The following is a 22,763-nucleotide window of genomic DNA, read 5'->3' as shown; positions in this document are numbered from 1 at the left end:
GGCTCCTGCGGACCAATCATACTGCTGCATTGTTCTAGGACCAATCAGACTGCTGCATTCTGAATCCTATTGTTCTAGGACCAATCAGACTGCTGCATTTTGGATCCTATTCAACTCAGTACATAACAGTTGCCATGAGGGAAGGTGGCCCTCAGAGTAAAAATATTCCCCAGAAAAACCTGTTCATGTATGCGGCAACAGCTGTGCGGATGTTACCAGCCCAGAAAGAAGACCAAGTCCCTACCAGGGAAGAATGGCAGATTAAGTTGACGGATTCTGCCAAAATGGCAAAAATGACAGGAAGACCAAAATTTGAATAAGGAATGGGGGAAGTTTACAATGGAGACCACTTTAAACAGTTAAAATCGTTAGCGAGATTGCAATAACAGTTGTAATGTGACGAGAACTATGGATACATGGAGGGGGCAGGGGAAATAATTTGGATCATTATAAAAGATTCAGTAGAAAAGGCTTAACAACGGAACCCAGGGAGGGGAATGAGGGAAGTCCAAAGATTTGTGGGAATCTTGTATTTTCGGAAGGTGTGACTGTAAATTTTAATATGTAAAATCAAATAAATAAATTGGGGGGGGGGAATAATTGATTAAACCACAGAGCCTAGGACTTGCCGATCAGAAGGTCGGCGGTTCGAATCACCGTGATGGGGTGAGCTCCCGTTGCTCGGTCCCTGCTCCTGCCAATCTAGCAGTTCGAAAGCACGTCAGAGTGCAAGTAGATAAATAGGTACCACTGTGGCGGGAAGGTAAACGGCGTTTCCGTGTGCTGCTCTGGTTCGCCAGAAGCGGCTTAGTCATGCTGGCCACAGGACCCGGAAGCTGTACGCCGGCTCCCTCGGCCAACAAAGCGAGATGAGCGCCGCAACCCCAGAGTCGGCCACGACTGGACCTAATGGTCAGGGGTCCCTTTACCTTTACCTAATGTTTCACAACCCCCCCCAAAAAAAAAACAACAACAGAGAGTGCCCTCCTAAACAACCTTACATGGGAGCAAGGTTCATTGAAGTCCACAGGTCTTACATGTATAATAGGGCAGTGCTGTCAGGGGGGATGAAAAACCATAAGTTGCCTTGGTTTTGGAACTGCCCCATTTTGATATCAAAAGTGCTTTCTGGATTAGAGGAGAAATTACCCGGTGCCAGAGGAAGGGGCCGTGGGATTCCCGTGAGAGGGCATTGTGAGGAACAAGAGACAGGGCTCTGGAGGACGGATGTTTTGTGAGGGATCTTCTGCTAACCCTGTGTTATGTACTGAGTTGAATAGGATCCAAACTGCAGCAGTCTGATTGGTCCTAGAACAATAGGATCCAAATTGCAGCAGTCTGATTGGTCCTAGAACAATAGGATTCAGAATGCAGCAGTCTGATTGGTCTTAGAACAATGCAGCAGTATGATTGGTTGGCAGGAACCACCCAATCATGCTCCAGATATAAGTGAATCCACAACCTGATTGGCTTACAGTAGAATTCCAGAATTAGCCAATCATGTGCAGCCCATTGTGTAAATAATGTATATAAAGCAGATACTTTGAGGGGACATTCATTCATTCCTCCTCACCACTATGAGCTGAATAAAGAGCGTGAAATCACTTTGCGACTCTGAGTATATTTCACCCTGCTTTTCTGTTCTCTTGTTTCCCTCCAGTTTGTGCCTCAGTTAGTGGGGCTGCTCCGTAACCTGGTGGTTGCTGGCTACTCTCCAGAACACAGCATTTCAGGAATCAGCAACCCTTTCCTGCAGGTAAAAGGATCTCGTCCCTCCAACCTCCCCTCTTCCCCTGAGCTTCTGTCTCGCCTTTCTTTCCGCAATTCAAGGGAACCTGGAGTGCATTTCAGAATTGCTTCCCGGAAAGAGTTTCAACGGCACAAACATTGAGCGATTAAAAAAAAACAGGTATAAAAACAATTTCAAATCCAATTTACAGGTACAGGCTAGGACCTTTTTTTTTATCTTTTTAACTCCACTTAAAAGTTGGTTGAAAAAGGAAGGTCTTCGGCAAAGGAGCAGGGAAACAGCTAGCAATCCCAGAAGCCTTTGCAACTGCAATCCCGTCAGCCTTTGCACTGACCTTGGAGGTCTGTTGGGGTTTGAGAAAGGAGGTTTGGAGGGAGAAATTGTGGTGGGTTTATGGCAAAGGTTTACAGGCTTTTTAGTTGCCGTGAGAGATTTTACTTTCTTGGGCTCCATGATCACTGCAGATTAAAAGATGCCTGCTTCTTGGGAGAAAAGCAATGACCAACTTAGACAGCATGTTAAAAAGCAGAGACATCACCTTGCCAACAAAGGTCCGTATAGTTAAAGCTATGGTTTTCCCAGTAGTGATGTATGGAAGTGAGAGCTGGACCATAAAGAAGGCTGATCGCCGAAGAATTGATGCTTTTGAATTCTGGTGCTGGAGGAGACTCTTGAGAGTCCCATGGACTGCAAGAAGATCAAACCTCTCCATTCTGAAGGAAATCAGCCCTGAGTGCTCACTGGAAGGACAGATCCTGAAGCTGAGGCTCCAATACTTTGGCCACCTCATGAGAAGAGAAGACTCCCTGGAAAAGACCCTGATGTTGGGAAAGATGGAGGGCACAAGGAGAAGGGGACGACAGAGGACGAGATGGTGGGACAGTGTTCTTGAAGCTACCAGCATGAGTCTGACCAAACTGCGGGAGGCAGTGGAAGACAGCAGTGCCTGGCGTGCTCTGGTCCATGAGGTCACAAAGAGTCGGACATGACTAAACAACTAAACAACAGCAACAGTTGCCGTTTCACGTATACACGTAGTACGCAGGAATGTAACCCCACCCCACCCCTGTAAGTGGGGAGACGTCTGTATTAGCCCGGACACCCGATCTCGGCTGATCTTGGAAGCTAAGCAGGGTCAGGCCTGGGAAATACTTGGACGGGAGAGCACCTGGGAATACTAGGCGCTGCAGCCTTGAGCCAGTGTGGATTAGTGGTTCAGATGCTGGAAGACCAGTTCAAATCGTGACTCACCTTGCCAGGTGGCCTTGACCCATCACAGTGCCTCAGCCTAGCCTACCTCACAGGGTGATTGTGAGGATAAAATGGGGAGGGAGAGAAGGGGGCCTCGAGCTTGTGGGACACAAATGGGGTGAGACAATAAAATGTGGCTGGGCTTAGCATGCCTCCGTGACCAGAAGGGTGGAGAGTTTGGCTGCTCAGCAACTGAGCTGAGGGAGAGTGGAGCTTTCCTTCTCTTTGCCTCTTTTTAAAGTCACCTCCTCTAAATAAAAATAAGAATAAAAATAAAAATAAAAATTATTTATTATTTCTACCCTGCAAATCTGGCTGGGTTTTCCCAGCCACTCTGGGTGGCTTCCAACAGAATATTAAAATATAATAGTCTATTAAACACTAAAAGCTTCCCTAAACAGGGCTTTACTCCATCCTCACCTCCTTGATAACGTCTCTCCACCAAGGTACAGATCCTGCGGCTGCTAAGGATTCTGGGAAAGGACAACGAAGACGCCAGCGACGCCATGAACGATTCCTTGGCTCAGGTGAGCCCAACGGTTGTTGCTGGCTCTGGGAAGAGTGCCCTGACCGAGGGAGGGAAGGGAGACATTTAGAGGACTCTGGAGAACAGAGTTCGCTTCACCATAAACTGGGGGTCCATTTAGCCTCCACGTTTTGATTAAAACTTTGCTGGGCCTGGTCTAGATTGTATGACCTAGAACCCTTTGTTAGCAAGGGCTGTACCATTTGGGGGGGGGGTTGCCGTCAATGAAGAGGAAGGAAGAGACCAAGGTGAAGGCCTGCAGGGGGAGAGCGGGGCGGAGGAACGTCCCACGCCAAAAGCCAGCAAGGCTGCCAACCCCTCCGCTTCTTCCCAGGTGGCCACCAACACGGAGACAACGCGGAACGTGGGCAACGCCATCTTGTACGAGACGGTGCTGACCATCATGGGCGTCCGCTCGACCAGCGGCCTGCGGGTACGGCGGATTCGTACGGGCCAGGTGGACTGGGCTGATCCTGCACCTTGCTTGGCTCCTCTTGCGTTCAGATCTTTTGGGAGGATGTTGGGTACAAATGAAATATTCTGGGCGCCTCCCGGCGCGATGATGGCACTTCCCATTTCTAGACCCCCACATACGATCAAAACTGTCTTGCGTTCCCCTAGGGGGTGGGGAACTTCAGGCCCCTGGTATCAAAGCGGCCCTCCAGACCTCTGTTTGGCCCCAGAAGTCCTCTCCCCAAGCCCACACCATCCTCGGGGAGTTCTGCCTGGCGGGAGAACCACAATGATAACTTTCGCTTGCCTGGAGAGAGGATGGAGAGGTCTTTGGGGTTCTGTGCGCCTGTTTCCATAAACCTTTGAGATTTGTGTGGCTCGGGTGCAACCTGTACAAGGATAAGACCTGTATCTGTTCTTCTAGCCACTTTTGCCCACTTGCTGTTTCTGGTCTGCGGCCCCTGAAAAGTTGCTTTTGAGGGAGTGTGGCCCCCAAGCCCCAAATTCTTCCACATCCAGCTATCCCAAGCTAGAATCTGTTTGTTCTGAAGCTTTTCCGTTCTTCCTCTGCCCCCTCAGCTCTTACAAATGGTACATTTTGGGAATTAAGGACACTTCTCTTTTCCACACCCAGGTTCTCGCTATAAATATCCTCGGGCGATTTCTCCTTAACAAGGACCGGAATATCAGGTACAGAAACCCCCACGAAACAAACAAAGCACTGGAATGACCCAGATAGAGCTGTGGGGAAACGCCAGCCCAATATTCACCTGAAATTTTCCTGCTGGAATTTTGAAAATATTGCAGGGGGTTGGACTAGATGACCCTGGGAACCCTTTATGATTCTTCGGTTCTGTGGCCTGACATCTTCTTCTCCAGCTTGGGAACACTGAAATTTGAGAAGAGGGTAGGATGTTGGAAGATGGCGTCTGCAATCCGGGGCCTCAAGCAGATTTTTGAATCCTAGTCTCCCGGGTCCTGGTCCGATGCTCTGTCCCCCGACCCACACGGGCCCACAGCGCATAGGGCTGCGTTGCCACAACCCTCGACTCGCCTTCCTCACTGCCATTGCAGATCCCTTGTTTCCCCTTCATGATCTTCCCCCTTTTCCTAATTCTTTGAGGCCCGTTCCGTAGATGCCGGTCTGGGAGAGGGAGCGTGCCCAGAGAGCCTCAGGTTCCCTCATGAGCCGCCGCCAATGGCCTCACAGCTGAGGGAAACCAAGGGACAGAGGCGATTCCTCAAATATCTCCCCCACCCCACCCTCAAGACAGGCAGCCACCCCTTTCCCACTGCGCATGGGAAGCAGCTGCGCGATAACTTGGCCTATTAAAATGCATCCTCAGGGGCGCGGCGCTTCTTTTCTTCCCCAGTGAAACAGTGCATGAAATTAATTTGCCACACGCTTAATTCAGATTTGCTCGGATCTCCCGGCCACCCTGACAGAGGTTGTTTTAGGGCCTCGCCGGCCGCCATTTTGGCTGCACATACCACAGTTGCCCGTTTCCCCCCTTGCCTCCCACCCGGCAGCGTCCCCTTTCCATCTTAAAGTGAATCAAGGAGAAATGCTTCTGACTTCATTGGCTGCGGACGGTCTTCTTTGCGCCGCTTCCCTGGTTAGAGGGCCTGGGAGACCGGGGTTCGAATTCCCGCTCAGCTATGAAGTGTTCTTGGTGGCCTTGGGCCCCAGTTGCCCTTCTCTCAGCCTATCCCACCTCGCAGGGTTGTTGTGCGGATAAAACAGCGAGGGCGAAGGATAGCCCTGAGCGCCTGGAAGGAAACACAGGATGTAAATGTGATGAATTAAGCTCTCCTCCTCTGCCTCTCAAGATGTGATTTACCGTATTTTTTGCTCTATAAGACTCACTTTTTCCCTCCTAAAAAGTAAGGGGAAATGTGTGTGTGTCTTATGGAGCGAATGCAGGCTGCGCAGCTATCACAGAAGCCAGAACAGCAAAAGGGATTGCTGCTTTCACTGCGCAGCGATCCCTCTTGCTGTTCTGGCTTCTGAGATTCAGAATATTATTTTTCTTGTTTTCCTCCTCCAAAAACTAGGTGCGTCTTATGGTCTGGGGCGTCTTACAGAGCGAAAAATGCGGTAAAGGTGATGAATTAAGCTCTCTCCTCCTCTGCCTCTCAAGATGTGATTTATTTCTTTTTCTCTTGTCGGGGGGAATCTTCCCTTTAGATACGTGGCTCTAACATCTCTACAGAAATTGCTGCAAGAAGAGAACAGCGCCGTTCAAAGACATCGGGCCACAGTCCTTGAATGCCTGGCCGACCCGGATCCAACTGTGAAGAGGTGAGACGAGGGGGAAAGACAGGGCCGAGGCTCCGGGAGACATGATGTCTCTGAGTCGGGAGAATTGCTCGCTTCTGCCTCCTTCCTCAGGCGAGCCCTGCAGCTGAGCCTGGCCCTGGTGAGCGGCAGCAACGTGAGGGCGACCACGAAAGAGCTGCTGCTTTTCCTGGAAACCTGCGCCCCGGAGCTGAAGTCGGACTGCGCTTCCGGAATATTCCTGGCCGCTGAGAAGTGAGTCAGGTCTGGCCGTTGCCCGTAGGGGGCGTTGTAGAGAAATCCAGGGTTTTTTTGGGGGGGCGCGTGTTGAATTTAGAAGCTTTTGAATTCGCGCCTCGAAGGGCGCTCATGGCAGAGCAAGAGACTCTTAATCTTAGGGTCGTTGGGCAAAAGATTCCTGCCGCTCTCCAATTCTGCGACCTAAGACTTGGGAATTCAAAATATGTCTTGGTTAAATTAATATGATTTAGTTCTCCTTGGTAAGTGAAACGCGTGTAAAATTGCACAGAAATAATTAAAAACGAGCGCTTGCATTTATATTATACAGCACATTAAAAAAATATTATTGTTCGTTTTTATTATTATTTAGCATTACCTGACGTTTTCAGAAGTCTTTGGTTTTCTGCGAAAGCAGTTTATGTGCTTTCTAATCAAACGTAGATTCGCCAAGCTGAATGTTGTCCAATCACAAAAATAATAGCAGATTTGAATTCCTCACACCCAAAAACATATTTTTAAGACCCTCCCTCCCTGAAGAAATTAGCAAAAATTAAGTTACACCCCTTAAAATGACATGCCCTGACAGCGTGAGGGGCACTTTCAGGCGGAGCGTTAGGTCTAAGACATTCCTGCTCTTCTCGTTTTCTTCCCTCACCCACTTCAGGTTTGCGCCCAGCAAGCGTTGGCACATCGACACCATCCTCCAGGTTCTGACCATGGTAAGATGGAGGGGGGGGTGCTAGGATCCTTGGGGAGCAGTGGAAAGCTGCGTGGCTCAAGGAAGGGCCTTCCTCTCTCAAGGGGTTGTGTTTGAAGAAGCTTCTCCAAGACCACCTGGACTAGAAACTTGTTTTTTTCATTTGGGAGAGGCGAGAAACAGAAAGCTGACATTCTCAGGCAACCAAAACACCCCCTACTGTGCCTCTGTGAACATTTTTCAGGCTTTAATATTTATTTTCCTTTCCCTGTTTCCAGCACCCCATTGAAACTGCCATTCTAGGTGCGTTGAAAAAGTGAGTTTCAAGGCCCTCCCCCCTTAAGCAGAACGCTTCACGTAGAGCCCACCAATAGCAGCCCAGATTCCATAGAGTGACTTCAGAGCTGAATCCTTGGTAGTTTGGGCTTGTGTGGAAGAGGGGGAATCTGTTGAACCCTTTTTAAGGGAAGGAAGGGCCAAGCAGAGACGTATCTCTAAGAAGGAGCGTAGCTCACATCCTCGGTTCTTCTCTTTACCCTCTGCAGGCTGGCTCCTACGTACGTGACGACGCGGTGCCCAACCTTATCCACCTCATCGGAGGTGCAAAGGAGCTTCACGGCTATGCGGTTCAACAGCTATACAAGGCCCTGACCCAAGATATCTCTCAGGTGCGGGATTGGGGATGGGGGTGATTGGGGGCGGGGCATAGAGAACCAGAAGAGGAAGAGTGAGGCTATGTATCCTGTGCCCACTTTCTTGCAAGTGAGTTCTACTCAACGTTTTTTATTAACTGAACAGAATTTCTATAATGCTTCGCATCGAAACCTCCAAGTTGTTCTTCTTCCTATACACATAGAAATCTAAGGCTGTCGTCACGCTGCACTTATCAGCATTGGGCCAGTCGTTGTCTCTTAGTTAACCTACTTCACAGGATTGTTGTGGGGGAGGAGAACCACATGCACTACTTTGAGCTCCCTGGGAGAAAATACAAATGTAATAAATAATAATAAAATAATGTGGGAGGTTTTTTTTTTTAAGAGGATGTGAAAGGTTGGCGAGCAGAGTTAGCAGAGGCAGCAGATCGCAGTAGAAGACATTCAAATTACCCATAAAATCATATATTAAAAACAAGTCCCCCTAAAAGAAACCCACCCTTCAGAATTGCATATTAAAATGCACGTCAAATGTACAGGTTTGTAGGCTTGCTTAACCGAAAAGCGTTTTCAGCTGGAGCCCTCTTCTCTCTTTTTTCCCTCCCAGCAACCCTTGGTCCAGGTGGCTACCTGGTGCATCGGTGAATACGGCAACCTCTTATTGGACGGCAGCTGTGAAGAGGTGGAGCCCACTCAGGTGAGGAGTCAGAAACTGAGGGTGGGCATTTTGTGGGGAACATCGAACGGGGGAAGTTTGCTCACACCCCCTGGGGGAAAAAACACCCCACTTCATTATGGCTTTTCCTCTTCCTTTCTCCACCTTCTCCCCTACTGCGGCAGGTGGACCCAGAGGAAATGGTCTCCATGTTGGAGCGAGTGTTGCAGTCGCACCTCTCGCTGCCGGGCACCAGGGCCTACGCCCTCACCGCCCTCATGAAGCTCGGGACCCGTCTCCAGGGCAGCGACATCAAGTGAGCTCACAGCCGGCATCCTCACCCTTGCAGCCTTGCAGGTTCACCATGGGTTAAGGCCACGGACGCACCATAACCTGCAAAGCACACCGATTCCCCCATGGAACCCTGGGAGTTGTAGTTTGAGCTGCAACTCCCAGCACCCTTAGCAAACAAAGGTTCCCAGGATTCTTTGGAGGGTAGGGAGTTGTGTACTTGGTTTAGGCTCGCAGCCTCAGCATCCCCTCTTCCTAAGCCAGGCCTCGGGGCAGGGGTGGACATAATAATAATAATAATAATAATAATAATAATAATAATAATAATAATAAATAATTTATTTATACCCCGCCCATCTGGCTGGGTTTCCCCAGCCACTCTGGGCAGCTTCCAACAAAATGTTAAAATACAGTACAGTGGTACCTCGGGCTAAGTACTTGAATTCGTTCCGGAGGTCCGTTCTTAACCTGAAACTGTTCTTAACCTGAAGCACCACTTTAGCTAATGGGGCCTCCTGCTGCTGCCGCGCCGCTGGAACACGATTTCTGTTCTCATCCTGAAGCAAAGTTCTTAACCTGAAGCACTATTACTGGGTTAGCAGAGTCTGTAACCTGAAGCATATGTAACCTGAAGCGTATGTAACCCGAGGTACCACTGTAGTCTATTAAACATTAAAAACATTGATGATCTTTGGGAGCCAACGGAATTCAAATGCCAAGGAGATTCTGATTTAATACATAAGGATGAGCCTTCTGGCATCAAGAGCTGTTTGACAGGGGAAAGGACTCCCCCAGAAGGCAGTGGGCTCTCCTTCATTGCAGGTTTTGGAAACAGAGGTTGGATGGCCCATCTGTCAGGGATTCCGCGATTCCTGCGTTGCAGGTGGGTTGGGCTAAATGACCCCTCGGTCCCCTTCCAACTCTACAATCCTACGACTCTACGACTAGCAGGGTGCAGCAGTGGCAAGGGTCGGACCATCCTGCGAGGCCTTTTGAACTGATTTGCCTCTGTAATATTTCCCGCCTCATCCTGCGTCCTGCTTCTCTGCCCGAAGCAGAGGCAGCTCATAACCTCTTCGCCTCAATTCTTCTTTCCCACCCCGTCCGCCCTGAGAAGTCGGATCCGGAGCCTGGTTTCCATTTACTGCAGCTGCCACGACGTGGAGCTCCAACAGCGGGCGGTCGAGTACAACGCCCTCTTCCGGAAGTACGACCACCTCAGGTACTCCTGGCACAGACGGGCGCCTGAAACCGCTCTTGTTCTCGGGTGCTCTGTATATTCTGACCTCCTGTGTGGGCCCTTCCATTCACACAACACCCATTTTTTAGCTAGCTTCCCCATTTCACCCCGTCCAAGTTCGAGAGCTGAAAACTTTGCTCCGAATGGCTTTCTGCCTTGACAGTCTTTGCAAAAATTCTTTGTGGGTGCTCATGGGAAGCCTTCAGTGGCTAAACCTCCACAGAGGAACATCAGAAGAAGAAGAAGAGTTTGGATTTGATATCCTGCCTTTCACTCCCTTTAAGGAGTCTCAAAGCAGCTAACATTCTCCTTTCCCTTCCTCCCCCACAACAAACACTCTGTGAGGTGAGTGGGGCTGAGAGACTTCAGAGAAGTGTGACTGGCCCAAGGTCAGTACCCAAATCTGGTTTGGAAAACTTTATTCCTGACACACAGATTATAGGATGGGTGAGAAGGGTTGACGGCGGAAAGCCATGCCAAGTCACTGGCAGATAAAATCTCTCTCCTACCCTGCTTCCCCACTCTCTTGCCAAGTAAAGGTAAAGGTAAAGTGACCCCTGACCATTAGGTCCAGTCATGGCCGACTCTGGGGTTGCAGCGCTCATCTCGCTTTATTGGCCGAGGGAGCCGGCGTACAGCTTCCGGGTCATGTGGCCAGCATGACTGAGCCGCTTCTGGCGAACCAGAGCAGCGCTACCTTCCCGCCGGAGCAGTACCTATTTATCTACTTGCACTTTGACGTGCTTTCGAACTGCTTGGTTGGCAGGAGCAGGGACTGAGCAATGGGAGCTCACCCCGTCACGGGGATTCAAACCGCCGACCTTCTGATCGGCAAGTCCTAGGCTCTGTGGTTTAACCCACAGCGCCACCCGCGTCCCATCTCTTGCCAAATAAATCCCCACAAAAGGCCTGTATCTCTCCATTTTTTTCCTTTCTTCCTGCCAGAGCATCCGTCCTGGAGAAGATGCCCTTAGTCGACAAAACTGGCTACACCGAGGAAGGAAGTGAGAAAGAGCAGAATGGAAGAGAGGCCGCTGCTGCTCCTCAAATCCTGGAGGTGGCGCCAGCGCCCAGCAACGTCCAGGAACAGGACTCTGGCCAGGTGGGGGGGTTACTTTGCCAAGCGGTTGGCACCAGGGGGCACTTGGGAGCAGGGCAAACCCCAAATGTGACAGCAAGGTGACATTTTGGAGCGGGGAGCACTGCGTAATCCAGGATTATCAATTCCAAATAAGGATTTGGTTTTCAGAGCTGACCAATCTTGGCTTCCCCTAGACTGGCAGCACCACAGCAGAACCCAAGCATAATGCTGGATTTTGAAGAGCCCAGCTGTTAATTCGGCGCACCTCCTTTTATAAACCGGAATCCTGTATCATCTCGGCTCTTTCCTTACACAAATCAGTTCAGCGGACAGCGAGCTTGTTGCTTTGCCACAGAAAGGCTGAACTGGAACCGAACCGGGTTGGTGGGGGTGAAACCTGAACACAAGCCTTGATTTTTAAAGGAGGCATTTCCAAAGTGCAGCTTGTGAACCACCTGCGGGCCCGTGAGCCTCATCCATGCAGTCCGTGGCAGAAATATTTAATTAATCAATTTTAAAGAATGGTTTTATTGTTTATATGCCTCCCAGCTTGCTTCCACATCTAGCACAGAACATAAAAATGGCTAAACCACTAAGCGACCCACCAAGATTTTCAGCAATTTTAAAGTGGTCTTAACGTGCGCCCCCCCCCCCCCCGGCAGTGGCTGTGCTGTTTCTGTTGCCTCTCCTTTCCCAGATTATTACTGCATACCTTTGCCAGAGCTCTCTGCACTGGTGCCCCGCGATGGGAATCCCCCCCACCCTCGCCACCTCCTCAACACTCCCTTGCTTCCCCTGTAGGTCTCTGATCTTTTGGATCTCCTTGGAGGCCCCACAGATCCCCCTCCAGCCCAGCCCAGCCCCGTCGTCCCAGCAGTGGAATCCTTCCTCGATTTCCTTGGCGATCTGAAAGCCCCAGGTATGTTGACCTAAGAGCTCTTTGCCAGTGGGGAAGGAGCTGCTTGCTTTTTGCGGCTCGATTCTTGACAAGACCCTTTCAGGCGAGTCTGCAAAGGACAAGCCCACCCCCCAATATCCTTTCATTCAATCACTGCCCTCCGGGGGCTTTCCAGACAGATGAAATAAAGTAAAGAGAGCTTATTTCTCCACCTCACATGGGCATTTCTGAGCAAAAGCACTGCCCCCCTTTAACAACAGCTGTAGCGCTCTTGTTAACAATGAGCACTAAAATATACCTGTATACCTGAAGGAGCATCTCCACCCCCATTGTTCGCCTGGACACTGAGGTCCAGCTCCGAGGGCCTTCTGGCGGTTCCCTCCCTGCGAGAAGTGAGGTTACAGGGAACTAGGCAGAGGGCCTTCTCGGTGGTGGCACCCGCCCTGTGGAACGCCCTCCCACCAGATGTCAAGGAAATAAACAACTATCTGACTTTTAGAAGACACCTGAAGGCAGCCCTGTTTAGGGAAGCTTTTAATGTTTGATATTTCATCGTGTTTTAATATTCTGTTGGGAGCCACCCAGAGTGGCTGAGGTAACCCAGTCAGGTGGGCAGGGAATAAGAAATAATAATAATTAATATTATTAGGGCTTTTTCCAGCTGGAACTCAGTTCCGGCATTTCCAGGTGGGCATCATTGCCATTCTAAGAGAACGAGGGAGGTGTTTGTGGTGAGTTCGGCTCCTTTTTTCCTAGAAAAATAGCACTTATTATTATTATTAGTAGTAGTAGTAGTATTACTATTATTGAAAGCTGCTGTGTTTTGAGTAATGCAACAAAGGGAAAGCTACAGGGTCCAATGAAACCCCTTCTATGAGTGGCACTCATAGCATTTCCAGAGAAAAATACGGAAGAGACCAGACTGGTCCCTGCTTAGCCATGTGGGCCACATATTATTGTGAATGGTCCAAAGAGGCCTCCAGGGGGACCCAAAAGCCACAGCCTCTGAGCTGGAAGGTCACAGTGCCAGTCCTGTGTACGCTGCCTGGGGTTACTCAGGCGAGGGCAAGGCCCTTTGCACATGTTCAGGTGTGCCCTGACTTGGCATGGCCCTGGGGACTTTCTGTACCTCACGGGGTGGTTGGCCGGAGGGGAGCTAGACTTAGCTGGCCGTCCTTCCCTCCCCGCAGCCTCCGCCATCACCCGCATGGTTGCGTACGAACAAGACGGCCTGCTGGTCGAGTTTTCCATGGACCGGCCGCCGCTGGAGCCCACGCTGCTGCTCATCACGGCCACCGTCTCCAACAGGACCCCCCACGAGGTGTCTGGGTTTTGTCTGCAAGTGGCCGTCCCCAAGGTGAGGCCTCGGGTGGCTTGAGAAGAGGGCTGGGCGAGATCGCAGAGGAGGCCACGAGCCACAGAGGCCGTGCCCCCTCTCTACGGCCGGAGGCAGCAATGCTTCTGAATATGAGTTGCCGGGAATCACAACTGAGGAGGGCCGCTGCGGCCGTGGGGTCTTGTTTGTGGGCTTCCTCAGTGGGGCATCTGCTGAGCCACCGGGAGAAGATGCTAGGGTAAATGGGGACCCCCCTTTGGCCTCACCCAGCAGCCAAGAAAAATCTGCTGGTGTTCTTAAGGGGGAGGGGCAGCCTCCTTTATGCTCCTCCCACTGCCAGAGGCCAGTGGGGTCGCCCATGGAAGGGTTTCTGGGCAGGCAAAAGGAAGCACCGTATTTTTCGCTCTATAAGACGCACCAGACCATAAGACGCACCTAGTTTTTGGAGGAGGAAAACAAGAAAAAAAATATTCTGAATCTCAGAAGCCAGAACAGCAAGAGGGATCGCTGCGCAGCGAAAGCAGCAATCCCTCTTACTGTTCTGGCTTCTGGGATAGCTGCGCAGCCTGCATTCGCGCCATAAGACGCACACACATTTCCCCTTACTTTTTAGGAGGGAAAAAGTGAGTCTTATAGAGCAAAAAATTGGTATTTCTTTACACAAACTATGGAACTCACTGCCACAGGAGGCAGTAATGGCCAACTTGGAGGAGGGTTTAAAAGAGGATTAGACAAAGGGATAAGGCTGTCAGCCATAATGTTTTAAATTGCAAATGAAATCCTTTTGCAGGGCAGGGAGGGCAGAAAGGAGGAAGGGAAACGGCCCTGGGTTTTGCAGGGGTCAAAACCTTTTTTTTTCCTTTTTTTTAAATGATACGCATTGTTTGGACTTTCGCCTGCTCCTCTTCTGACAGTCCTTCCAAGTGGAGCTGTTGGCCCCGAGTGGCTCTACAGTCCCAGGCGAGGGTGGGCCCCCCATCACCCAGCTCATCCGAGTATTGAACCCCAAAAAGGTAAGAAGAGTGAGAGGAGGGATATACGTGTGGCCAGGGAGTGGGAATTAACCTGTGATCTGAGCAGCGATGTCATTTCCTGCCTGGCCATCAGTTAAAGCAAGGTGGTGACATCACTTCCTCTACTCCTTTAAAGCAACATGCAGAGACTCTATTGCTCAAGCTTCCTGCGGGCCACTTCTGTCGGCAGCATCCGAAGGATGTTTCCCGCTGAAAACAGGAAGTGGCACCGTCACGCTCCCACATCACAAAGACAGCGGTGATGTCACTTCCTCCTCTGCCCTCGCCGGTTGACTTCACCTTGGTTAGCGTAACAGGCACCAGGGTGATGTCACTTCCTGTTCCTTCAAGGAGGGTACTCTCCAGCAGTCTCAGCCGCCCAAATTCGCTCTCATCCCCCATTTAACACAACACACGTCGCCCTCGCTCTTCCAGCAACACTAAGGACTAGCGTCTTAGGTCTCGTAAAAAAGGAATGAATGCTGGGGTTTCCGCAGCATCAAATCCAGAGCTTTCTGTTTTGCAGAATGCAGCTTTTAATGTTTGCAAGAGATTATACACCCAGCATCAAGTAAGTTTTATCCCTTTCTGATTCCAGCTCCCGCTCCGCATGAGGTTACGAATTGCCTACACTCTCCCCTCTGGAGCTCTGGTGCAACAGATCAAGGAAATCAACTCATTCCCCGAGGCTGCCTGGAAATGAAGAGCGAGCGGCCCACTGTACCCCTCCCTCCTCGACAGGTCCCCCTAAAATGCACTCCACTCCGAGGGAAGGGAAGGGGTGGGGTGGAGAAAAACCCTTGCAATGACACCATCCCACCACCAGGTGGCGTCTTTGCTCCAGGTGGGTGCCCCAAATAACAACACCCATGGGTGCTGCCCATTTGCACAGGCGGAAGGGCAGAGGGCGCCTCTCTCGCCGGATCTAAAGAGGGATTTCCGAAGGCGGGAGGGAGAAAGGGAATCCCCGTCTCAGCCAGCCCCCTTTCTCCCTCCTCACTCCCAGCTGCTGGCAGATCAATTCAATTGATCACCCAGAAGGGGGAAACTCCACAACAACTGAGCGAGACTAAATGGAAATCGATGGAGATAAAGAGTGGGCTGGGGGGTGGAGGGGGAAAGCCCTCTTTAATAAAAACAAACAAACACCAGCTATCCCTCTTCATGGCTGGATTTGGTTTTTTCAGCTCTGCCGTACTTCTGGTAGGTCCAGCAAACCTCCCCTCCAGACGCTGGCTGGCCCCAGCGATAGCCATGCTACGGTTGATGCATCCTGAGAGTAGTGCAAGAACCACTCCAGGGAAGCCCTTTCTTAGCATTCTGTCAGGCGCTGTTACACTATGCAAGGGCAGTGAGTTCCGCAGATCCACAATATGTGGCTCCCTCCAGATGGGGCTGCCGGAATTGGCAGCCCCAAGCCCCTGGGTTGTGAGTGTGTTCCAGCTTCGGCGAGGCCACACTGTGTAGCCCTCCTACTTCCTTTCTCTCTCCCCTCACCCCCATCTCTCAAACCTGCCCCCTGCCGCTCTCCATCGAACGGCCTTTGAGCTTTCAGCGTGAATAAATGTCTTCTCAATGCATTCTCCTCTCTTGTGTAACAGGGAAAACGCCTGGCTGTTTCGCAGCAGGGAGCCCCTCTGCCCAGGCCCTGCTGCTATTGGCTGACCTGCTGTGATGTCACGCAAGGCTCCCGACTGCCGCGGGGTGTCGAAAGCCATTCCAGATCTTGGATAGAGTTAGATGGTTTGGCAGAGGGGGAAGAAAGGAGGGGTGGGTGTGAGGAAAGTGGTCCAAATTGTCCTCTCGGTTCAGGTAACGGACTTTCTCTCTTGCCCGAAGCGTAGGCCCCACCCCCGTTTTTCCGGCCCCAGTCAGTTCCCCTCCTCGTCCGTTGCAGCTCTCACTTTCCTCAGCGACCCAGCTCTCATGAGGGCCTCGTAGTGTGCAGGTCTGAATTTATGCAGGTAGACAGACATCTTGCCAGGAATCGGGGATTTCATATCCAGGCCTGCCGGGGAGACCAGAAAGAGAGGAGAATGTTAATTTGGCAACAGGGCGAGACTCGGAACAGAATTACAAACCCTGGGATGTAGAGGACTAAGCATCAAGCAGTTACTGTTTGTACTGTATTTTGCGCTCTATAAGACGCACCAGACCACAAGACGGACCTAGTTTTTGGAGGAGGAAAACAAGAAAAAAGATATTCTGAGTCTCAGAAGCCAGAACAGCAAGAGGGATCGCTGCGCAGTGAAAGCAGCAATCCCTCTTGCTGTTCTGGCTTATGGGATAGCTGTGCAGCCTGCATTCGCTCCATAAGACGCAGACACACTTCCCCTTACTTTTTAGGAGGGAAAAAGTGAGTCTTATAGAGCAAAAAATTCGGAATTTCGTACTTAAAAAAAAGATTTTTGGAGGGGTGCTTAAGAAGAGGGAGGAAAGCCCCATTAATCAGGTTCTGCAAAGTGAGGAGCCCCATCTCCAGTGTCCTACAGCCACGCAAGAAGCATGAAAACAGAGTTTTTTAGCCCCTGAGGATAGGCTCCTAGGGTCACTCTGCAGAAGGCGCATGAGGAGCTGTTCTGTATCCTGTGTGCAAGTTTATAGAATCACAGACTTGGAAGAGACCCTAAGGATCATCTAGTCCAACCCGAATTTGCGGCTGTCCCATACGGGGATCGAACCTGAAACCTTGGTGTTCTCAGCACCACGCTTCAACCGACCGAGCTATCCAGGCTGATTCTGTTACGTACAATGGAACCTCACAAAAAACACCACTCGAACCCCCCTGGAAGAAAGTTCCGGAGCACTCCAAATCGTCCGCCTGTGCCCAGGAAACAGCAGATCTAGCTTAGAAGGCAACATGCGGAGATCTGCACCCATTGTTGCGATGCACCCCCCCCCCCCAATTATAATTACAAGATTATGGTATGATCTTAGAAGCTGTGACTTTCACAGAGGGGACCCTGCATTTCTGAATCTGCCACTAAACCACCGTATTTTTCGTTGTATAAGACGTACCAGACCATAAGGCGCACCTAGTTTTTGGAGGAGGAAAACAAGAAAAAAAATATTCCGAATCTCAGAAGCCAGAACAGCAAGAGGGATCGCTGCGCAGTGAAAGCAGCAATCCCTCTTGCTGTTCTGGCTTCTGGGATAATAATAATAATAATAATAATAATAATAATAATAATAATAATAATAATTATTATTATTATTATTATTATTATTATTTATTTGTACCCCGCCCATCTGGCTGGGTTTCCCCAGCCACTCTGGGCGGCTTCCATAGAAACCAAAAATACACTAAAATATCACAGATTAAAAACTTCCCTGAACAGGGCTGCCTTAAGATGTCTTCTGAATGTCAGGTAGTTATTTATCGCTTTGACATCTGATGGGAGGGCGTTCCACAGGGAGGGCACCACTACCAAGAAGGCCCTCTGCCTGGTTCCCTGTAGCTTTGCTTCTCACAATGAGGGAACCGCCAGAAGGCCCTCGGAGCTGAATGATGGGGGTGGAGACGCTCCTTCAGGTATACCGGGCCGATAGCTGCGCAGCCTGCATTCGCTCCATAAGACGCACACACATTTCCCCTTACTTTTTAGGAGGGAAAAAGTGAGTCTTATAGAGCAAAAAATATGCTATTTGCGAGACCCTTCGGTGCTTTCGGAAGAGGATCGGACAAATTTGTGGAGCTGCAATGGCTCTGCTGGGAATTGTGAGTGGGGAGGGCACTGATGTTGTCCTATCTGCAGGCAACAATGGGTGGCATTTGATGGGCCACTGAGAACAGGAAGCTGGGCTGGACCAGCCTCCTTTGGCTTAAGAGGGCACTTCCTGGGTCAAAATAGCCAAACTCCTCACCCAGCTGACTTCCCAGCTCCTGTATCCTCTCCAGAGCCTCTGAAACTTCCTGCTCCCGCGAAACCATTGCCTCCACCTCGCCCACGGCATAGCCAAAGTCCATCTCGTCGAGATCCACCGTCAGGCAGAGGCTGGCTAGGTGGTATTTGCGCCGCCGGGTGATGAAGCTGGCAAACTCCTGCAGGCCCAGCTCCTCCACGGCTCTGGCCACGTCGCTCTGCCAACCCGCGGCCGGGTCCACGCCCAGCAGGCCACAGACGCGGGCCACGATGTCTCGGGGGCAGGTCACTTCCTGGTATTGCGTGGCCAGGTGCGTCCTGCCCTCTAATGGCTGAGGCGGGTGCTGCGGCTCGTGGCTCCGGGCTTCGGCTGGCGGATCCGGAAGGTTCTGCTGCCCCTGGCTAGCGGTAGCACCCTCTAGTGGCCGCAGGGGTAATTTCAGCTCCCAGCCAGCCCCTTCACGCTGCCGGAGCCAATGATCTGCTAGCGTGAGGCACCAATCGGGAACGTCATAGTACTGGTCGCGGAAGGAGACGCTGGCTTCTGGTATCACCCCCAGCGCCTCCAGCTTCTGCACGGTGTCAGGCCTGAAAAGGAACTTCTGCTCCACCTCAATGGAGCCCGAGGCGGAATCTGTGCAAGGGAGCCGGAGCGAATTAATTCTGATGCAGCCTATATATATGTACATAAATATAAAAATTCCATTTCCCCACCCCACACATTCCCTGAAACAATTCTGCATCGGCCCCTTCCTGTTCTGAACGCTTAATTTTTGAAATGCTTTTCTTAAGCAGGAGACAGAAAATAAACCCCAGGCTCAAGTCTTACCTGCCAGCCAGCTACTCTCTTGACTTGAAACGAATTTCTCACCCCGGAGGTTTTGGGGAAGAGGGGGAAGTCATTGCTTGCCAAGCAAAGGCACTCGGACAGCCATGCTCTTAATGGCCGCCCTAAGCCCTGATCTTTAATTAATTAATTTTCTAAACAATGGCGGGCTGGTCCAGATCTGCATTATTACATTTATACCCCCATCGAGTAGAAATTAGCCGACTGCTCTTTACCCTGGCCTTTGACACAGAACAGAAATTTTAGGATCTTCTCCTCCCCATTCTTGTGCCAGTACCGTAATTTGTTTTAAGCATATTTTAATGCTATATTTTGTTCAATTTCTTGCCTTTCACCTGAAGTTCCCAGGGCGGGTTATGACAAGGTAACCCCTATGCTGCTTCTTCTCCCCAAGGAGCCTCAAGTAGGACTCTTTACATTCTATCCACTTTTTCCTGGCAATGCTTTGAGGGCTCTAGTTTATATTTCTCAACAATTGCACAGAGCCATAACTATGGGGTCCTAATGAATGTGACATAGGTTGGGGTCCTGCACAGAGCCAAATTTAGGTTTGATGAGGCCCTCAGCCACTGAAGGTAATGGGGCCCTTTATATGTTTTTTTGCATTGAATATATGCTATACAGTGGTACCTCGGGTTAAGTACTTAATTCGTTCCGGAGGTCTGTTCTTAACCTGAAACTGTTCTTAACCTGAAGCACCACTTTAGCTAATGGGCCTCCCGCTTCTGCTGCGCCGCCGGAGCACGATTTCTGTTCTTATCCTGAAGCAAAGTTCTTAACCTGAGGTAATACTTCTGGGCTAGCGGAGTCTGTCACCTGAAGTGTATGTAACCTGAGGTACCACTGTATGGTCATTTATGGACCTCATAGGTCCATACACAACACAAAGCCCTGTTGCTGTATGTAGGCTTTGTTTTATTTGTTTTTTAATATTTTGGAAATGTACATCCAGTTGTTTTTTCCTTTAATTTTTTTGGGGTTCCCCAAGAGAGTGGGGCCCTAAACTATAGCTTGTTTTGCTTATACAACACTGGTCCTGCAGCATGCCTTAATCTGCCCCCCCTTGGGGTGGCTGTCAGATAAAGGTAAAGGTAAAGGGACCCCTGACCATTAGGTCCAGTCGTGGCCGACTCTGGGGTTGTGGCGCTCATCTCGCTTTATTGGCCGAGGGAGCCGCTGTACAGCTTCCGGGTCATGTGACCAGCATGACTAAGCCACTTCTGGCGAACCAGAGCAGCGCACGGAAACGCCGTTTACCGTATTTTTTGCTCTATAAGACTCACTTTTTCCCTCCTAAAAAGTAAGGGGAAATGTGTGTGTGTCTTATGGAGCGAATGCAGGCTGCGCAGCTATCCCAGAAGCCAGAACAGCAAGAGGGATCGCTGCTTTTGCTGCGCAGCGATCCCTCTTGTTGTTCTGGCTTCTGAGATTCAGAATATTTTTTTTCTTGTTTTCCTCCTCCAAAAACTAGGTGCGTCTTATGGTCTGGTGCGTCTATAGAGCGAAAAATACGGTACCTTCCCGCCGGAGCGGGACCTATTTATCTACTTGCACTTTGACATGCTTTTGAACTGCTAGGTTGGCAGGAGCAGGGACCGAGCAATGGGAGCTCACCCCGTCACGGGGATTTGAACCGCCGACCTTCTGATCAGCAAGTCCTAGGCTCTGTGGTTTAACTCACAGTGCCACCCGTGTCCCACAACTGTCAAATTATCCCCTCCCCCAAAAAAACAATACCCACTTTGCGCCCCCGCATTCCCCCTCCCCAATGGCCTCTGCCTTTGCCCCACACCGCCCCCTACCGACGCCCTCCACTGCCAGCCGACTGCACGCCGCGCAGCAGCAGCAGCGCCCCCTGGCGGCGGGGGTTTCGCCTCGCGTCGCCGCGCCCCGACTGACCTTTCCCGGCCGGAGAGTCCGGAGACTCCGCCGCCTCCTCGCCGCCATCGGAGCCCGACGCCATGTCGCCGCCTGGCAGAGAGGATCGCCGGCGAGAAGGAGGCCCAGAAAGCGAGAAGAAGGCGCTGCAAAAATGACGCAAAGAAACGAATCAGTGCACTTTGCAAACTGGGCCTTAAATGGAGACCAAGCGATGCATATTTTTTTAATTTAATTTTTTTAGTTTAAAGCATGCAAAATAAAATTTAAAAATAAATCACAAATGGAGGAAGAGGAAGAAGAGTGGCAAGGGTGCAGAAGCCGGCTGCTGGTGGGAGGCGCAAAGGCGCCTGGGAGTTGTAGTTTCCCCGCCCCTTCCTCCAGGCCGGCGAGCAGGTGCTTTCGTCCCTCGGCTGCTCCCTCCTTCCTTCGCTTATTTCCTTTCTCTCTCTCTCTCCGCGCTCTATTTTTTTATTCCTCTCCCCCTGCGCCTGTCTCGCTCCCTCGATCACGGTTGCCACGGCAACAGGAAAGCTGCAATTAAGAACAGCGGGGGGGGGGGGAGTGCATTAACCCCTTCCAAGCAGGGCCCGGGACGCCTGGGTTCCCCAGGAAGGATAATGGGGAAGAGAGGCAACGCTGGGTTCTGTGTCTGCAGCCCTGGAAAAAATTCCTTTTTTTTCTTCTTCGTTTCTCTCCCTTTAATTTCTACTATATGTTGCGTCCTGCCCACTCTCTCCTCCCCACTCTGAAATGGAACTCTTCAAAGTGACTAATAATAATTACAGTAATTCAAAAAAGCAAGTTTCGGCGGGGTTTGTTTTTTTAATTGCTCCGTTAGATAAATGGATTGAACAATATTTGCTCGGCTAGGGGAAAAAAGGTGTTGCCAACTGCAGATTTGAAAAGATTCGTGTCTCATTGGGGTGATGGGCTTTTTATTTAAAAATGTTTGTATTTTCTCCTGACAAGGTGGAGTTGACATGGAAGCAGGTAGTGCTGATTAGGAGCTAAACTTCAGGAGATGAATCCTGGACCGGAAACTGAGAAGCAATTCTACCTGCACTGAGATATTTCACAACATCTGCACACCTTTCCTATAAAGGGCATGTCTGCGTGTCGTAAAAAGGCTTCCTCACCCAAACCCCATTTTCCCCAAACATCCCAAGGAATCCCAGGCAGGCAGGTGTGCCACACAGACAGAAGTACCCAAAGAATCGCTACACAATATGGGTGGTTTTATTTCCTCTTCACTTCATTGAAACTAGTCAAATAGATAGAATAGCTATGCAGAAGCTAAGCTGTCTGGGAGATCTGCCAGGGACCCCAACTTCTCTTAGGGAAACAGTAGAGATAGAATGGGGTGCTAAAATTTCACAATGGCAGGAAAAGATCATAACATCTTTCAGAAGAACAGCCCAAGGTCGTCCCATAGCTCTGGCCTTTAGGTTTTATTTATCCCCCCCCCCCAATTTTATTAAGGTTTTTTAAATAACACAATACAATCTTTTAAAAACTAAATAAATAAAAACTAGTTTTTGTCATCCTTTAGGTTTTCCAGGAAACTCAGGTGCAGTTCAATGGCTTATTTCGCAAAAGTAGACTAGCAAGGTGGATTATGTTGAAATCATATCAAGCGCTGACATCCCATAACGAGCAGGAAGGATTATGTGAAATTGACGGGAGATGGAACAGAACAGGCCCAGGAAAAAAGCCAGTCAACACCAGTATTCCCCACCCTTTCAAAATACAAGGAAATTCAAACGCTGCTCAAACATCCCTCTTGTAAATAAAAGTGTCTCCCAAGACTGCC

The 22,763-nt window shown here is 50.3% G+C and overlaps 2 protein-coding genes across 5 annotated transcripts in view; one reads left to right on the top strand and one right to left on the bottom strand.

Moving 5' to 3' along the window:
- AP1G2 (adaptor related protein complex 1 subunit gamma 2) overlaps positions 1-15,942 on the top strand; it is a 28,568-nt gene extending 12,626 nt beyond the window's left edge. For 3 of the 4 annotated variants that reach the window (XM_079951830.1, XM_079951831.1, XM_079951829.1), the window contains exons 7-22: positions 1,661-1,756; positions 3,448-3,528; positions 3,862-3,960; positions 4,615-4,670; positions 6,169-6,282; positions 6,373-6,513; positions 7,163-7,217; positions 7,741-7,863; positions 8,456-8,545; positions 8,689-8,819; positions 9,909-10,016; positions 10,980-11,136; positions 11,917-12,034; positions 13,204-13,370; positions 14,264-14,362; positions 14,961-15,942. In XM_079951830.1, coding sequence (XP_079807956.1) covers positions 1,661-1,756; positions 3,448-3,528; positions 3,862-3,960; positions 4,615-4,670; positions 6,169-6,282; positions 6,373-6,513; positions 7,163-7,217; positions 7,741-7,863; positions 8,456-8,545; positions 8,689-8,819; positions 9,909-10,016; positions 10,980-11,136; positions 11,917-12,034; positions 13,204-13,370; positions 14,264-14,362; positions 14,961-15,065 — 1,740 coding nt within the window. In that variant the 3' untranslated portion in view covers positions 15,066-15,942. The remainder of the gene's footprint in view (positions 1-1,660; positions 1,757-3,447; positions 3,529-3,861; positions 3,961-4,614; positions 4,671-6,168; positions 6,283-6,372; positions 6,514-7,162; positions 7,218-7,740; positions 7,864-8,455; positions 8,546-8,688; positions 8,820-9,908; positions 10,017-10,979; positions 11,137-11,916; positions 12,035-13,203; positions 13,371-14,263; positions 14,363-14,960) is intronic. The other variant, XM_079951832.1, reaches the window with a different exon arrangement.
- A 162-nt stretch (positions 15,943-16,104) lies between these two features.
- THTPA (thiamine triphosphatase) lies at positions 16,105-21,491 on the bottom strand. The gene is made up of 3 exons (XM_079952137.1): positions 20,972-21,491; positions 18,227-18,859; positions 16,105-16,370 (listed from the first exon to the last, which is right to left on the bottom strand). Exons 1-3 carry the CDS (start codon positions 21,033-21,035, stop codon positions 16,234-16,236), a joined length of 834 nt encoding a protein of 277 aa, XP_079808263.1. The 5' UTR covers positions 21,036-21,491; the 3' UTR covers positions 16,105-16,233.
- Between the last annotated feature and the right edge of the window lie 1,272 nt (positions 21,492-22,763).

This window comes from Podarcis cretensis (assembly GCF_951804945.1).
Source record: "Podarcis cretensis genome assembly, chromosome: 13".
Taxonomy (NCBI): Eukaryota; Metazoa; Chordata; class Lepidosauria; order Squamata; family Lacertidae; genus Podarcis; species Podarcis cretensis.
This window is presented reverse-complemented; position numbering and strand designations above follow the sequence as displayed.